The 18,239-nt window shown below is 43.6% G+C and overlaps 1 protein-coding gene across 1 annotated transcript in view; it reads left to right on the top strand.

The window, feature by feature from the left end:
- CUNH8orf88 (chromosome unknown C8orf88 homolog) overlaps nucleotides 1–18,239 on the top strand; it is a 58,678-nt gene that overhangs the window by 10,867 nt on the left and 29,572 nt on the right. The window contains exons 3-4 of the mRNA XM_026659085.1: nucleotides 6,099–6,183; nucleotides 8,402–8,508. Coding sequence (XP_026514870.1) covers nucleotides 6,099–6,183; nucleotides 8,402–8,508 — 192 coding nt within the window. The remainder of the gene's footprint in view (nucleotides 1–6,098; nucleotides 6,184–8,401; nucleotides 8,509–18,239) is intronic.

Genomic DNA, 18,239 nt, shown 5'->3' with positions numbered 1-18,239 from the left:
GAGGCTAGCGCAGATAAGAAGGCGAAAAAAACGCACTTGTGATGAAATGTTCTCTGAGCTCATGCAGTCCTCCAGCACTGAAAGAGCCCAGCAGAATGCGTGGAGGCAGACAATGTCAGAGTCCAGGAAAGCACAAAATGAACATGAGGACAGGAGGGATGCGCGAGAGGATAGATGGCTGGAGGAAGAGGATAGGTGGCAGCAGCGTGATGAGAGGAGGCAGGATGCAATGCTGAGGCTACTGGAGGATCAAACTGATATGCTTCGGCGTCTGGTTGAGGTGCAGGATAGGCAGCAGGAGCACAGACCGCCGCTGCAGCCCCTGTGTAACCAACCGCTCTCCTCCTCAAGTTCCATAGCCTTCTCACCCAGACGCCCAAGAACGCGGGGGGGCGGGGATCTCCGGGCACCCAACCACTCCACCCCAGAGGACTGCCCAAGCAACAGAAGGCTGGCATTCAATAGGTTTTGAAGTGCAGTGTCGCCTTGTCCTTTCCTCCTCCCCTCCTCCACCACCCCATCCGGTGCTTCCCTCCTCTCCCACCCCCTCCCGGGCTACCTTGGCAATTATCCCCCTATTTGTGTGACGAATTAATAAAGAATGCATGAATTTGAAACAACAATGACTTTATTGCCTCTGCAAGCGGTGATCGAAGGGGGGAGCGGAGGGGAGGGCAGTTGGTTTACAGGGAAGTAGAGTGAACCAAGGGGGAGAGTTTTCATTGAGGAGAAACAAACAGAACTGTCACACCGAAGCCTGGCCAGTCATGAAACTGGTTTTCAAAGCTTCTCTGATCCGCAGCGTGCCCTGCTGTGCTCTTCTAATCGCCCTGGTGTCTGGCTGCACGTAATCAGTGGCCGGGCGATTTGCCTCAACCTCCCACCCCGGCATAAATGTCTCCCCTTTACTCTCACAGATATTGTGGAGCACACAGCAAGCAGCAATAACAATGGGAATATTGATTTCGCTGAGGTCTAACCGAGTCAGTAAACTGCGCCAGCATGCTTTTAAACATCCAAATGCACATTCTACCACCATTCTGCACTTGGTCAGCCTATAGTTGAACAGCTCCTGACTACTGTCCAGGGTGCCTGTGTATAGCTTCATGAGCCATGGCATTAAGGGGTAGGCTGGGTCCCCAAGGATAACTATAGGCATTTCAACATCCCCAATGGTTATTTTCTGGTCTGGAAAGTAAGTCCCTTGCTGCAGCTGTTCAGACGGGCCAGAGTTACTGAAGATGTGAGCGTCATGTACCTTTCCCGGCCATCCCACGTTGATGTTGGTGAAATGTCCCTTGTGATCCACCAGTGCTTGCAGCACCATTGAAAAGTACCCCTTTCGGTTTATGTACTGGCTGTCTTGGTGGTCCAGTCCCAAGACAGGGATATGCGTTCCGTCTATCGCCCCACCACAGTTAGGGAATCCCATTGCAGCAAAGCCATCCACTATGACCTGCACATTTCTCAGTCACTACCCTTGATAGCAGCAGCTCAGTGATTGCGTTGGCTACTTGGATCACAGTAGATTTGCCTACTCCAAATTGATTCCCGACTGACTGGTAGCTGTCTGGCGTTGCAGGCTTCCAGAGGGCTATCGCCACTCACTTCTCAACTGTGAGGACTGCTCTCATCTTGGTATTATTGCGCTTCGGGCCAGGGGAAAGCAAGTCACAAATTTCCATGAAAGTGCCCTTACGCATGCCAAAGTTTCGCAGCCACTGGGAATCAAGCCAGACCCGCAGCACTATGCGGTCCTACCAGTTAGTGCTTGTTTCCCAGGCCCAGAGTTGGCGTTCCATGGCATGAACCTGCCCCATTACCACCATGATGTCCAAATTGCCAGGGCCTGTGCTTTGAGAGAAGTCTGGGTCCATGTCCTCATCACTCTAGTCACCGCGCTGCCATCGCCTCCTTGCCTGCTTTTGCAGGTTCTGGTTCTGCATATACTGCAGGATAATGCGCGAGGTGTTTACAATGCTCATAACTGCTGCAGTGATCTGAGCGGGCTCCATGCTTGCCATGGTATGGCGTCTGCAGGAGAGCAGAGTTGCAGGGGAAGCAGTGGTTGGATGACCAGTTTTGCAGACCTACTGCACCATCTGCTGCCAGGACACAACAGCTGAGCGGGCTGCACGCTTGCCGTGGTATGGCGAGACAAGAACAGGAGAGCAGAGTTGCAGCAGAAGCGGCGGATGACGACGGTCATGTAGAGGACCTGCGAGACCACCAGGAGAGCAGAGTGGCAGTGGATGCAGTGGTCGGAATGCCAGGTTTTCCGACCTATTGCACCGTCTGCAGCCAGAGCAGGAGAGCAGAGTGGTAGCGGAAGCGGTCGTTCGATGAGGACGGTTAGCAGTCCTACTGCACCATCTACTGAAAGCAGTATGGTGCCCGCATGGAAAAAAGGCGCAAAACGATTGTCTGCCGTTGCTTTCAAGGAGGGAGGGGTGACTGATGACGTGTACCCAGAACCACCCGCGACAATGTTTTTGCCCCATCAGGCATTGGGAGCTCAACCCAGAATTCCAGTGGGCGGCAGAGACTGCGGGAACTGTGGGATAGCTACTCACAGTGCAACGCTCCGAAAGTCGACGCTAGCCTTGGTTCTGTGGATGCACTCTGCCGACTTAATGCGCTTAGTGGGGACACACACAATTGACTGTATAAAATCGCTTCCTAAAAAATCGACTTCTATAAATACGACCTAATTTCATAGTGTAGACATACCCTAAATCCGCTGTATTAGAAGTCAGTGTTCTTACCTAGTTCTTCAACCAAAAATAGCTTTTTAATGGACTTTACTCAGCCATGCTGGTGAGGATCATTCACATAATTGCTGTTATCTGAAGATACTTGTTAGAAAAGATGAGTGGCCATCTCACCTTTTTTGCCCTCTGAGTTAGAAGATTGTACAAATAAAAATTAGAAAAATAAACAAGGTTGATTGTAAACACTACAATATCTTCACCTGTTGCTGCGAAATAAACGGATAATTAAACACTAAAAGAGCCTACATTCTGTTTTCTGAGTTGGAGGAATCAGCTGCTTTAGAATGTTCAGCCTTGATCACATATAGTGATACATGTCACGATGCATGGGTCCATCACAGTGTAGTTTTGGACAAACAAATACAAGCAAGAAACTTCTTCTCTTGCACATTCTATTCTAGTCTTGTTGGCAGTATTAGAGACAAACTATGACCTCCTGGAACTTTCTATCAATCTAGATGTTTGGCTATAGCCGAGGACCACATAGTGTGGCTTATAGAGGTGGGTGCCAGAGTAGCCTCTGCACTCATGGAACGTCGCTTGGCTGTGTCCTGTCCCATCCTCTTGCTTAAAATGGTGTAGCCAGAAGGCTGCTCCCAGTTATAATGCCTACCAACAGTCCTAAGGATCATCAAGGAGTATGGACACTCTGATCTTGCCCCCTGTGCTCTGGCTACTTTTCACTACATTTGCATCATAGGAGCTTCTATGCCACAGGATGATTCTCTAAATAAGGAGGCCTTTCAGTAGATACTTATGCTGGCTTTAGGGCCAGAATCTAGTGTGTAGCACAATCACAATATACCCCAATATCTGGGCCTCAACACTTTTTATAGGAGGAATTCTGTAGGGTAGATCCATAAGGCTGCAAAAGCTACCCATCTGCAGCTTGTCTATAGTGATAATGAATTACAGCCCCCATTTCTGGAATGATTCCCTTTGAAGAATACACCATCTGTTTAAGTTAGAATTGGAACATTAATAACTGAAACTTCAGAAACTTTAACTCTGCATTAAGAACTTTTATGGCAGAATGTTGATGTTCCACATGTGGTCTAGATAATACTACTTCAGGCTAGGGTAGTCTAGATAATACTTCTTCAGGCTAGGCTACTGCAGCTCTGTAGCAGGGTTAGATAGTCACCATAATAAGGCAGAAGACTGTACAGGCAGCAGCAGTGCGCCTTCTAAAGTAAAGGCAGATGCAAAAAAAATGACTGTTCTTTGCAAACGCCACTCAGAATGAAGCAAAAGACCCTCAGCCAAATTGCAAAGCCACTGGCGGGGAGGGGGCTGAGATCCAGCAATTTATTGGAGGGTGGGGTAGTCTCCTACACACATGCATTCCAAGGATGTTGCAGATGAAGATACCCAGGCCTAGACTGTTAAGTTCTGGGGTTGGTATTCTGGTTACAGAGATCCTTGCTAGGAGGGAAGACTTAAGACCATGTCTCGGTGGTTTAGATTTAAACATAAGACTTTCCATCCTCTCCTTTAGAAAAAAGACTTTCCTTCTCTCCTCATCCTCTTTCCCCCTACCTTCCACCCCACAGAAATAACACTTCTTAACTGCCCTGCTGAAAAATGCCGCTAATTGTGGTTCTTACCTGAAAAGTAATTCTAAAATGGCACCAGAGGGTTCCATCTTTGTGTTTAAAAGATTGCTGTCTCAAATGTGCTCAGTTTCCAAGGAAATGTTTCTTCTAACTTCCAGTTCTGTAAATTCCAGTGTGGGAGCAGAATAAAGCTGCTTTATGGTATTGTTAGGGCCCTACCAAATTCATGGCCATGAAAAACGCACTATGGACCATGAAATCTGGTCTCTCCGCATGAAATCTGGTCTTTTGTGTGCTTTTATCGTGTACTATACAGATTTAACGGGGGAGACCAGTGTTTCTCAAATTGGGGGTCCTGACCCAAAAGGGAGTTTCAGGGGGTTGCAAGGTTATTTGGAGGGTGTGTGTCACGGTATTGCCACCCTTACTTCTGCGCTGCCTTCAGAGCTGGGCGGCAAGAGAGGGCAGCTGTTGGCCGGCTCTGAAGGCAGCACCCCGCTAGCAGCCGTGCAGAAGTAAGAGTTGCAATACCATACCATGCTAGGGCCCAGCTCTGCAGGCAGCAGTGCAGAAGTAAGGGTGACAATACCATACCATGCCATCCTTACTTCTGCGCTGCTGCTGCCAGCAGCTCTGCCTTCAGAGCTGGGCTTCCAGCCAACAGCCATCGCTTTCTGGCTGCCCAGCCCTGAAGGCAGTGCCACCACCAGCAGTAGCACAGAAGTGAGAGTAGCAGTACCACAACCCCACCTACAATTACTTTGCAACCCCACCCCACACAACTCCTTTTTGGGTCAGGACCCCTACAATTACAACACTGTGAAATTGCAGATTTAAAGGGCTGAAATCATGAAATTTATGATTTTTTTTTAAAATCCTACATGCCAAAATGGACTGTGAATTTGGTAGGGCTCTAGTTATTATGTATATTCACTAACACTAATAGTAAAAGTTCTACAGGTTCTTGAGGCTAGTCTACTTCATAGCTGTACTTCTCCAGCAGTGCAGCTCCTGCTCAGTTATGTCTATGCTATAGCTTCCACTACTGGCAGCAATGGTGGAGCTGTGCCAGTTATGAATTATAGGCCAGAGTAGACACTGCCTCAGTTTCATCTGTGCAACCCTGTCTTTCAAACTGTGCCTATAGTATCTTCATGAGTCCTGCATAGGTGTCACTGACTGAAACTGAGTTAAAAATGAACAATGATTAGAAGAAGCCAGTTTTCTCTTAAATGTGTTGGCTGTGAAGAACTAGTGTAATGCCAACAGATCCCGGTCGTCAGCGGGCAGGATCGAATCTGGGACCTCTAGAGCTTAGTGCATGAACCTCTACAGCATGAGCTAAAAGCCAACTGGCTCTTAGCTAAGGATGTAGAGCCGACTCATTCTGTGTCTCTGTCTCTGTCTCTGTCTCGTGGTCTCAGTGCCAGTAGATGGGATAAAACACCACACCTAGGAGGTTTGTGGGTTACACTAGCAGGGAGTGTACCCTGGAGGGAAGAAAACCCATCCCCCCAAACCCTACCTTACTGACAAGGGAACAAATTCCAGAATTACACCGTGCTGTGGATTGTCCATGACCTTCATAACCATAAAAGCCCACTTGACTATTGTATTGAAACTAATCACTGCAGATTTACTTGAAACAATATAACTTTGCTTTTTTTTTTCATTTCAGTTTGTCAGAAGGAAATTCCAGGATTTGATGATGCATTTTTGGAAACGCTTATGAAACTTGAATAAATTGCATGTTCTTCTCTTCATGTTTTAGTGGTATGAGGGTACTGGAATGCAGGTCTTAAATCAAACTGTGATCCCTAGTCAACCAGAGTGCCGGAAGTCTGAAACCAAGAAAGGTAAGCTTTGTTTTACTCTTGGGGGAATTCTGCGCCACTGCACATGAACAGAATTTATGTCCCCCGCAGATTTCTTTGCTTCCCTTCAGAAAAATGACTTTCTGACGGGGAAGCAAAGGGAAGCCACAAGAGCGGTCATGCGACCCTCTCCAGCAGCGTGTTTCAGGTGCCCAGGGCAGCCAGCGGAGAGGTAAATCACCGTGGGGCAAGGGGTGGCACTGGGGAAGACCTGGCTGGTGGCTCCTACCCTGCGCCAGGCTCGGCTACTAGTCCCGGCTGGGCTGGGGAGGATAGGACTTCCTCTTTCCCTGCATGGCATCCGGGGCTAAGTCAGACCCACCCCCAGATTTCTCCTCTAGCTGCAGGAAGCTGTGCAAACTCTCCTGCTTCTTGCACCCATCGCTCCTCAGTTGCAGGGGGAGGGATCCCTGTACAGGGAACTGCTCTCCCATCTGCCCAACCGCTGTGCATCCAGACTTCCTAATACTCAGACCCTCCTGCCGAGCCTTACCCCCACACACACTCAAACTCCTCCCCCCCCCCCCCCCCCCCCCACCCCCCCCCCCCCCCCCCCCCCCGCCGATGAGCCACCCAGATCCCCACCCCACCGAGCCCCAGCCAGCTGCACCTGGATCCCCACCCCACTGAGTGTCAACTACCTTCACCTGGACCCCCCTGAAGAGTCCCATTATTGTTGCACCCAGTAGCCCCTAACAAGACCCTGTGCATCCTGATTCCTCCCCCCCCCCCGCACCCGGATCTCCCATTGAGCCGCCTGCACCCAGATTGCCCCACAAAGAACTCTCTCAACCCATGCCTGGATCCCCCCACACTAAGCCCCTCCACACTTGGCTCCTACCTGGCATGGAGGGGCAGAGCCCTGGGGTATTATTGGGGCAGGCCTGGTCCTTGCGCTGGGTTGGGTTGGGTGCAGCCTCACCGCTGAGTCCGTGTCCCGGGGGGAGCTGCACAGTGATCTCCTACCTCGGTGCAGCCAGTGGCCTGTGCTCCCCAATGCTATGCTGGAGCCTCCACATTTATTTGACAAAATTTGCAGAATTTTAAAATATTGTGCGCAGAATTTTTATTTTTTGGCGCAGAATGCCCTCAGGAGTATTTGTTTATATGTAGATCAATGTTTGAATTACCAGCTTCCAAGGTAACAGGGAAAATATGAACTCTGAAAAGGTACATATGCTTGTTCCAGATATCAGTCTTTGCTTAGAGGTGATGCTTTCCTCCCATGGATTGGGCTATGTGAAGGAGCTAGGCTTTTGGAACCTTGCTACTTTGATGTAGAAGTAGTACAGCAAACTTAAAACTCTGGTAGTGTCATCTGACCTTGCCATAACTGCAGAAAAACTCCATTGGGAGGCATGTTTGGGTTTCAGGGCTTGTATGGTATAGCTATATTGATATAGCTGCATTGGTGCAATAGCTAACTAGCACAGATGTGGTAAGTTTACACCAGTGCAATTTAGTGTGGCCATAACAGTACAAAACAAAATCCCAGTTAGACAAGCCCTAAGCATAGCTATCAATATTTGTGCAGCTTCATGCATTACACTCATGTGAAGTTTTGTGAGCTAGCTCATTACACTTACCGGTTTGCAAGGTTGCATGTAAGTTCATTTCTTAAATTCATGCTGGTTTAAGGCATCAGCTTGGTTGCCCTGGTGAATGTAAATCCTCAGTTTATCTGCAGGGAAAGCTTACTACACATACTGCCCTGAGAGCATGTCTTAACACTGATCTGGAGGAATTTCCCTTAGCGTTAACAGGTAAATCAGTCTCCATGGCTAGTTCTGGGTGTCTCTGCACAATATGCTAGTTAGTGCAAATTATGGGAGTTTGTGGTGTAAGATCTGGAACTGAGATCCACCAAATTCATTTTGTATAGGAACCCTGAAACATCCATTTTTATCAGTAACTTCAATCTCTCCTGAGCGGTATTGGATTCAAACTGGTGATCTATACATGAAATACTTAGTAGTTCACTAGTAATGACCTGAAGCAGCTAGTCCTTCCAAAACCACTCTTTTAAGAGTAGGTGTATATTGCACATGCACACAAAGTGCACCCTTTTCACACAAAAAGCTCTTAGAAAAGTCAAGCACTCAAAAATTGGGAAATGCCAGCATTTAAGCTTCTTTGCAAATATCACTGTTTAACAAATAACTTTATAGTAATCTGTTTGTGTATAATCCTGTGTTTGCAGAAAGAATTAAATACAGCAGAGATTTCCTCTTAAAGCTTTCAAGTGTTTCACTCTCTCAAAAGAAGCCGGAATTTCTTCCTGATCATCCTATTGTACTTGAAAAACCAGTAAGTGTATTCTTGCAATTTAAACCAAGCAGTGAAAAGCAGTCTTGCAGGTTGCCAACTGTCAGTGTTGATTGAGCAAAGTTTAACTTTTTAAAAAATCTGTTTGCAGAGGTACATGATGCAGTTATAACATTATTACTGTAGCACCTTGAGTCCCCAGTTGGATTGGCATTTTATCATGACAGAATAACTATGGTGCTCCATAGTGCTTCCAGCTGTCAGTTCCTTTGTTGCCTCTTAACAATGGCTGAGGTCTTAACCTTGTTTAACTGTACCGTGCTCGGCTTCTTCAGCTTTCCTTCTTAATAGCTATCAAATATGTCTTCAGTTTGGCGTGGTATACTTTACCTAATCTCTTCTTGCTGTTGGCAACTTGAAAAAATAAATAAATAAAAAGTCAGTCTTAAACTTGCATGACCCAGGTTTGATCTAAAAGTGTTGTGATTTGGGGACTTCTCAGCTCCCAAATCCTCAAATATTTTTCTGTAGTCATTATTTACTCGTACTGAATATTTCTCTCTCTCCATTTTTGGCCTGCAGCAAACTTTCCATTACAAACGCTTTCCCCATTTACAAACAATGAATTGGCCATGTTTTTGTGAGAATGAGTCCAGGGTTTAAGAACCCAAACTTTTTCTTGGTATCCTCAGATACCTTGTAAAAACGCCACCTTAAACTGGTATAAATGGCATTCAAGAAGAAAGTCTTGTACAAATCAGGATAGACCATCTTTCTCAAGGTATCCAACACCTTTAAATAATAATAATATTAATAGTAATAATACCTAGCGCTGACATAGCCTTAAGTGCCTTAATATACCACCTTGTTGGAGTGTAGAGCAAGTATGCATTCCCTTTGCATTAAATCCATGAATTAACACCTGTTCTGCTCTGATGGTCAGTATTCCTGCATAAATTCAGCTCATTCTGTGCCTGTTGGGGAAGAAGTGGATGGTGAGCAGGACAGCAGGGAGTGCCACCTTGACACCAGGAGCTGGGGAAACTCTCTGGATGCCAAATGAATTTGTGCTACAACAGAGGAGGAATGGATTTTTCACATCCTCCCTAGAGAATGCTGTGGCCATTCTATTTAAGAAACCATCCAGTACTACAATGGGGTATTTTTTAAGAATGTGGAGATGACTTCTCTTGTGGTTCAGATGCAAGTACCAATCATCTTCCAGTCAGCAAAGAACAGGCAACAATTTCTGCATACTGTCAAGACACAGACTGATAAACTCTGGGACCCAAGCTCTTAATACTGGCTTCTTGGAGTTTTTTGTGGTATTTGGTGGTGGAGGTTTCTATAGCTGGACTTCTCCGGACACAGTTCAACATCACCTGATTGCATATTTCTGGATTTGCCTCTAAGAAAATCGATCTGCAATGCTGTACTGAGAGCTTTCATTTTTGTGAGAACATAAATCCAAGTTGTGGAAGAAGGCCTGCATATGCCTCTTCTGTCCTTGAAGAGACTGGTTACTTTTAGGAACTTTCTCTATATGGAGACAGCCTAGGATCAAGCCAATGCTGCCTTTATTGATGTGACTGTGAGATAAGCTGCAACCAGACACATTTGGCTGTGAGCCCTCATCTGAAGTTGCATTAGAATCTTGCAGCTCTGTCTGTGGGATGTTGTGTTAGTGAACTGAGTTTTGCCCATATCACTCCAGAATCAGGGCACTTCTGTCAACAAGCCTAGGATCCCTCTTCCTGCTAATGTCTCTAGAGAATAAAGCTTGTGAAGCTTGCTGGTAATCAGGGGTGAAAATTCTGTCAAGTTTCTTGGCATGAGTTTCCCAGCACTGTACAGCAGGCTGTGTTCTGCAAGAATATTCTCCATCCATTTACAAGCAAACTGCTTGTCTTTCTCTTGTAACCAAGTACACCTCTACCCTGATATAACGTGACCCGATATAACACAAATTTGAATATAACTCGGTAAAGCAGTGCTCCGGGGGGGGCGGGGCTGCGCACTCCGGCGGATCAAAGCAAGTTCGATATAACGCGGTTTCATCTATAACGCAGTAAGATTTTTTTGGCTCCCGAGGACAGTGTTGTATTGGGGTAGAGGTGTATATAAGACCCTCCTTAAAAATATATTAGGCAGCTATTTTGTTTTTTGACCTATTTAAGGTAGACCAGTTTCTCATCAACACCTGGGTTTTTGCAGGATTTGAAGCATTAAAGCCCTATTTTACGAGCATTGTAATCCTGATAGACTGATGGGAGGGGGGTCCTCTTTTTGTGAGCTCAGATCTCTCACAGGGACACTTTCTGGTGGTGGTGACTACTGCTGTTTACCGTAGTGATGATTTAAACAAAATTCCTCAGGGATATGGAGACATCTTTGAATTTCTTCAAAGGTTATAGAACTCGGTCTTTTATTTTACTTGGTTCACATGCCTATCTCCAGAAGATCCACTTGGAATTTTTCTTCTGAAATCCGTACCCAGTGGGCTGGGCTTTGTATCCAAGAAAACAATGACTAAATGACTACATGCGTTTCTTTTTGCTACAACCTAGTAGACTGCAACTTCACTGCTTATCTAATCAGAAGGAATGCCTGCTTCTGCAGCCAATCTCTGGTCTGCTTCTGGTCAGGAGACTTATAGAACAGCGATGAGTTCCATGTACACTTTTTATGTACTTACTTTTTGTCTTGAAGACAAGTTTAAGGCTTCATTTGTTGGTGTTGGAGAACCTGCACCCAGGGCAGGGGAGTCCAACAATCTAGTCCCCTGGTTTATTTCTGAATGGTTTCTCTTAAGTTTCTATCATAGGCGCTAACTCCGTGGGTGCTCCGGGGCTCAATCACTGATGGGAGGCGGGGGGGGAGAAAGCGGAGTGCTCAGCACCCACAAGCCACAGCTGTTCGGGGGGCCCCGGGGCTGGCCACTGATCAACTGTTTGGCAGCTGGCAGGAGGTGCTCGTGGGAGGATGGGGGGTCTTGGGGGAGGGGGCGGAGAGGTGGGAAGAGGTGGAGCTGAGGGCAGGGCCTTGGCAAGGGGTGGAGTGGGGGCGGGGCCTCAGGGTGGAGCAGGGATGGAGCACCCCCCAGGAAAAATAAGTCAGCACCTGTGGTTTCTATATTTAAGTTTTGTTATTCCTCTATTTTAAAAACAAGACTTATGCACCTTGAAAAAGTAAATATTGATTCCTCTCTACTGCAACTGGTTTGTTTTTTCTATTGATAATTTTGTGATGCTACTTAATTGCAGACTGATCCCTGGAACTTTCTGGTCTACGAGTAGAGATTTCTCTCAGAATTTCTTTCAGGAGGAGACTATTTACCTATAGCCATTTTTGGTCAACGTATATTTAGCTGTGACGTATCACTTACTCACATCCCTTCAGTTGTTGGCTCTAAATCTCTTTAAACTACACACACAATGGGGAAATACATTTCCAGCTTCTTACTAGAAAATAATTGAACATCAGTGGCACTGTGTTTTTTACTTCAGGATAGCGTGCGGTACATTCTACTGGAGCAAGCTGCTCAGACTCGAACATGGAAGACTCCTTTTGGGAGCCTGTATTCAAGAGTCGTGGTCTGCTACAGCTATCTGTCTTTGGAATAGAATTCTAACTATTTTCAGCCACCCTTGACTAGTGGAAGTTTGCTCAAAGATTTTGTCCATTTTGGACAGAACAAAGTTCTTTGCCTGCATCTTTTAAAGTTAACAGGTATAAGTTATTGCAAAAACTGCTTCAAATTTAACTGTAGTATTTTCTGCTGAGTAAATTAACTTAACATTCCTCAAATGATCATGGATTACCAGATTGCTTAGAAAAATAATGTAATCTTGTTTCCAAAAGTAAAACAAACTTTGTGTGCCTACTTGTTTAAACACTCCAAAGTTTAGTGTCTTGCCAAAAAATTCTGCTAATACACAGTACCAGGTGAGCTATATAAAAAGCTGTCCAAATTGCTGACGTACCTAAAGACGATGATCCTTCAAGGAGCTCTGTATGAAGCATGTACCCTAGCAAGAAGCTCTATTGAAGTCAGTAGGATCCACCAGGATGTGCGGGATCTGCCGGTACAGAGCTCCTTGCATCATCGGGCCTAAGTTTAGCTGTGGAACAATGCACAATAGTGCAAACAATGGAGATGGAAGGTGGAAAGGAGACTGCTTACAGATCAACTTGATTTAGGTTTGCATGTGCTGAACACATCTTGAAGGCCTTTAGTATTGTTTGTAATCTAAAGTACTCAGTGTAATTCTTCATTTTCATTAGAAATAAGAGTACTTAAATCTTAAAAGGGACTCCTGAAAAGTGATAGAAACCTTTACCTACCGCTTTCTCGGCTATGTTAATTGTATAGATCCACTACAATTCTTGTATGGGAAAGTCCCAGTTTTAACATATGGATGAAAAGCTGTGAGGGTATTCTGATTCTGTTCCACTTTAGTAACAGGGATATTACTGACCCTTATTAGTGGGGATGTTACCCTAAACTCAAGGGCATCTTTTGTCAATGATAGCAGCTGTCTCAAGTGTAAATGCTTATAGCACGTGACTGAAGATTTTCGGTCTACTGCAACAGGAGGTTTTATGAAACAATGCAAGAGTAGGTGGTGGTGTATATGCCAGACTTCGAGTGGTGATGTCATGACTTCACACGCTTGCCAGATGTGCTACAGATATTCATTCTTCCTTCTGCAAAGTTCATTTCCGTAAGACTCTACTTCACAAGCTGACTTTTGAAGTCTGGCTGTTACCTGGACTGGACTGAAACCCTCTACATATAACTTTTTTTTTTCTCTACCACTGATACGACAAGAAACAGCAACTCATTTGGAAATATATTTCAATATCAGATTTTAACCTTCAGGATCACTAAGCTTGCTTAGTTAGAGACCTATTGGCAGAATTAGCTAGTCTCACAAGTTCTCTATGATTATTCTAGGTGGGCAGTCATGGAATTTTCTGTGTCTGACTGCTATGCCAATGCTGAGATCGTAGTTCAGTTTCATTATTAACCAGTCTCTGTACTGAACCCAATTCTCATGTTCCTTTTCCTTGCCATTCATTTCCAAGACTACCCGTTGTACTCTTAGTTGTTGTGGTGTCTTATTCCTTTTATAAATCACTATTACTATCTCTGTTAAAGTCCCTCTTTATAATACTATCTTGCTGTCTGTATTGGTAGCAAGTTTTACTCAGTCTTGTATTTCTGGAGCTTTGCCAGTAGCGCTTTTGTCTGTGGATTTATTTCAGCATATTGTCCTTGATGGGAACTATTTCCTAGTAGCATTTTTATTTGCTCAAAACAGATCTATTGGTTCTACCATAGGCGCCGACTCCGTGGATGCTCTGGGTCTGGAGCGCCCACGGGGGAAAAGATTATGAGTGCTCAGCAGCTCCTTGGATCAGCTCCTTTTCATTCCTCTCCCCTCCCTCCCCACCCCCCCCCAGTCTTCCTGCCCCTGGCGGGCCCCACTGATCAGCTCCTCCCCCTCCCTCTCAGCTTCTCCTGCCCGCTGCGATCAGCTGTTCAGCGGCGTGCAGGAGGTGCTGGGGGAGGGGGCAGAAAGGGGGTTTGGAGGAAGGGGTGGAGTGGGGGGTGGGGCCTGAGGCAGAACAGGGGTTGAGCACTCCCCTGGGAACAGGAAGTCAGTGCCTCTGGGTTCTACCATTTATTGGTTTTCATGCATCAGTAATGCATGGTAAGCACCTTCTGAGGTAGCTGTTGAGTAGCAGTTTGGAAATGTTCTAAATATAGGATCCTCAAGTGTTGTTGAATACTGGTCTAAATTTTCAAGTGACTAGTAATTTTTGAGTCTTCATCTTGATGATGTCTTTTTAAAGAGTCCTTATTTTTAGAGGGTGAGTGCTTGGCACTTCTTGATAATTGGGTTCCATTAAGGTACCTCAGATTGGGTTTACAATGACAAGTTGCTTTTAAAAATTTAGGCCACAATTTGAGGCATTTAATTAACCTGTAATTCTTGTTATAATCTCTTACAATCTTACATGTTTAGTATACATATCTCATTATGAATACTTTTTGTTACGCTTCAATGAGATTTAACTTGCTATGTGTAATTTAAATGACATTTCAAACTTTGAAGTAATTTTTTGGGTCTGTTTGTCTTACAGGAAAAAACTATTTTATTGCCTTATGTAAGAAATGACAGGTCCTTTTGAAGATAAGAAATCAATCTTTTGGACAGCTAACAATGAAGTGGATTAAGGGCCAGATTTTTAAAGGTATTTAGGTGCCTTAAGATGCAGATAGGTGCTTAATGGAATTTACAGAAGCATCTAGGTGCCTAAATACTTTAAAAAAACAAACGAACCCCCCCGGTCATTAGTCAAGAATGCCAATAGAATGTAAACAAATTTATAATGGATGTAAATTTGTTTCTTTAATTATCAAAAGCAAGAAGTGTTTTCAGCACTGACAAACTCTGGTTCACTGAATCAGCTTCAACATTTGTTGAACCACCAACTTTAAACCAATATTTCTGACTCAGATTTTGTTTGCAGTATTCAGATTTTCATTAGCTATAATAATGGAACAGAAACACAAGTTGTAGTAATTCTCAAACGTGACTTAGGTGTAAGTATATTATTTCTTGTATTTTGAAATTGACTTTGATTGCTTTTCAGTAATTCACACTGACGCTCAGTGACCTCTTGCATTCTGTGGCTATACTACTAGTTTCTTTCAAGATGTTCAATATCTTGACATTTTGGTTTCATTGAAAGGCAGCACAGTTTCCATAAAACTAGAATATCCACCCAAACAATCATTGGACTATACAGGGGAACTGCCTATAGGGCAGTGGATTTCAGGAACCGCAACACTAACTAGTGTCATCCAATGGTACTGATTTTTCCAAAGTGAAAATGGGAAGTGGTGACAATGAAAAATTGCAAGAATCCTTATCGGTAGTGCATACTAGTGAGAGTCTTGTAGCTGTTTCCTTAAATAAGGATTGCATAATGAAAAGAAGCCTCGAAGTCTTTTAGTTAATAATGTACAGTATTGTTTACATAAGCAAATATAGCTCTCTAAATTGACTAACTTCAAGATAATACAAAAATTATTTTGGTCTAGCTACTTGTAATAGGTTCTGTACTCAGAACTGCAGTAAGGCTGAAATTAATCCTTTCACTCCTGAAATTGGATTTTTCTAGCATCATTTTTTTTCTAGCAAAGGATAAATTTGAACTAGAAATTGAACCAGAGGAAGGGTTAGATAGAGCAATAGTACTAAAAATTTGCAAAGTTAGATTTGTTAAAGATGTGATTAGCTTTTCAGTTGTCTTAATATTTTCTAAACTGTGCAAAATAAGGTTGCCAAAAAAGTCCTGGATTTTCTCTTGGTGTTTGTCATCTTTGTTTCTGTACATACAGCAGCAGTTTCAGACAATCATTGTAATTCTTTAATGTCCCTTTTGTGTGTCAATTAAAATATTATGTGTCAATTAAATCTGTTTCTACACTTATATTTGAAGCACACAGTGCATCAATTTGAAAGCCTTAAATTTACAAAAGACTGAAATAGTTCAACTATAATTGGGGGTTAGAGGTATGTTCTTCCCAGTAGCAACCCTACAGCTAATGCTGAAGGCAATTCCAGTTTTACTCTCATCTCTTCTATCTCAAACTCTTTTAGTGCTGAGATTCCTTAAATGTTATCAATTGTGGATTAGTGATTGGCTATATCATTAGTAAATAGGGAATAATTTTGCAGTAGCAGGAAGACTGATTACTTGACTTAGTAGAATTTTTCTATCTCTGGCATTTGACTCTGTTCAATTCTAGAACACATTACCTTATCCATTAGAAAGGAACAAAAAAATTGAAACTTCATGGAGACAATTTAAACCAGAATTTAGAGAGCATAGTTGTGTGAAAAGATGTTCCCTATACATAACCCTTAAATGACCTATTATGTGCCCACAAGCACAATATCAGAGCACCAGATTATTGGTAACACAGCCATCCACTTGATTGACATCACTTCCTGAAGGCTTGTGGATTTTTCCATCCCAGTAGTGACATGGCCTGCCTTTACTTAACAAAAAAGGAAATTTTCTCACTAACCTGAAAGCATATTCTTAAATGTACTAATTAAAGCTAAGGATGAGCAAACCAACTCTATCAAAATAGGAAACCAGACCAATTGTTAATTGCTGTAGTTAATAATCTGTACCTGGCTAAGTAATTCAATCAGTACTGATATGTTCTATAATAGACTTGAAATTGTACTGCAGGTGGAAAGGATGGTCTACATTTTACTTCCATCTGTTTTTCCTAGCAATTGGTCTTAAACATGTAGAAGGGAAGGACAGATGGTTTTAATGAGAGCATATTTTTCTTGTAAAATTATCATACATCTTGTGGAAATATTTTTGAGATGTTGATATCCCAAATGCTGGCTTAAGTTTAATGCTGAAGTACAGTATTGTGATTGAAGAACTACTTCCTAGTGTGTAATCCATCCCAAATTGTGCTACATACTTTCTTAGCTCCATTCCCAACCCTCTCTACCCAAAACAAAATATAGTTGAAACTTTATCTGACAAAACAGCTCAAGCCAGAAACATGAAATTACTACTAAAAAGTCTTTGAGGAAAAAAGCCTCCATGAAAGAGAATTCATATTTTTAAAGATGTAGATGTTTTAAAGTCTTCAGGTACAAAGTGTCCTACAAATGCTTTCTCTTGTTTCCAATGCCTGTTTTTAACTAGGGTAGAATATTGGATGTGAATGGATGAGAACACCTCTGTGTTTAGTATCTGTCTTGTTTTAAATGTCCCTTTCCCTGAATATTTAAATACAAAAAAGTTTTACATTAAATCCATATTAGGGTGTGAGATCAGCAGGAAGTTTGCAAAGTGTGGGATGTGTGTGGTTTTGAAAAGTTTTGATATATGCATAAAGCTAGTCAGGATTGACTTTTTTTAATTTGGAAAATGATTCATTAGAAAATTATTGGTTTCAATAAACACTCATTGGGAGGAATTCCCAGGTCCAGAAGGAATTTCTTCTCAAAACCGGAGAGACATACCCCAGGATGGCCAACAGGCTGATGGTTAGGGCATCCGGGTGGGTAGGTGGGGGACCAAGGACTTGAAACGGGGCCTAACTTGGGCAAAGCCAGGACTTGAATGGGGGTCTCCGAGTCCCCATATGTATGTCTCTAACACTGAGCTTTTGGCTATTCTGGGGGTACACTCTATCACTCTGTTTTTGCTATACAGCACAACGAAATCATTTCAAAACCTCAAGTTTTTATTAAATGGAAATGTCTTCTGGCCAGCCCTACTTAAGAGCACAAGTCCCAGTGACATTCAATGGGGGACACTCATGAAAATTCCACCTATGGCTTCTAACACTAAGTTGGCTTGTTTTAGGTATGTAACTTCCACTGACTTCTAGAACTCTAAACTTCAAGATATTACTGTTACATGTATACAAGAAATTACTGTTGAATGTGAAAATTAAACTTCACTAGTTAGAGTTGCTGTTCTATTGTATAGGTGGGTTCTTAGCTTCAGTGGCAGACGTGCACTTAGGATACATAAGAACACCCATACTGGGTCAGACCAAAGGTTTATCTAGCCCAGTATCCTGTCTTCTGACAGTAGATAATGTCAAGTGCTCCAGAGGGAAGGAATGGAACAGGTAATCATCAAGTGATCCATCCCCCCTGTTGCCCATTCCCAGCTTCTGGCAAATTAAAACAGACTTGTCAACGTGTACATCA

The sequence above is a fragment of the Terrapene carolina genome, unplaced genomic scaffold (genome assembly GCF_002925995.2).
Source record: "Terrapene carolina triunguis isolate 2854851 unplaced genomic scaffold, T_m_triunguis-2.0 Scaffold58, whole genome shotgun sequence".
NCBI lineage: Eukaryota > Metazoa > Chordata > Testudines > Emydidae > Terrapene > Terrapene triunguis.
Note: the sequence above shows the minus strand (reverse complement) of the source record. Positions and strands in the feature narration are given on the sequence as shown.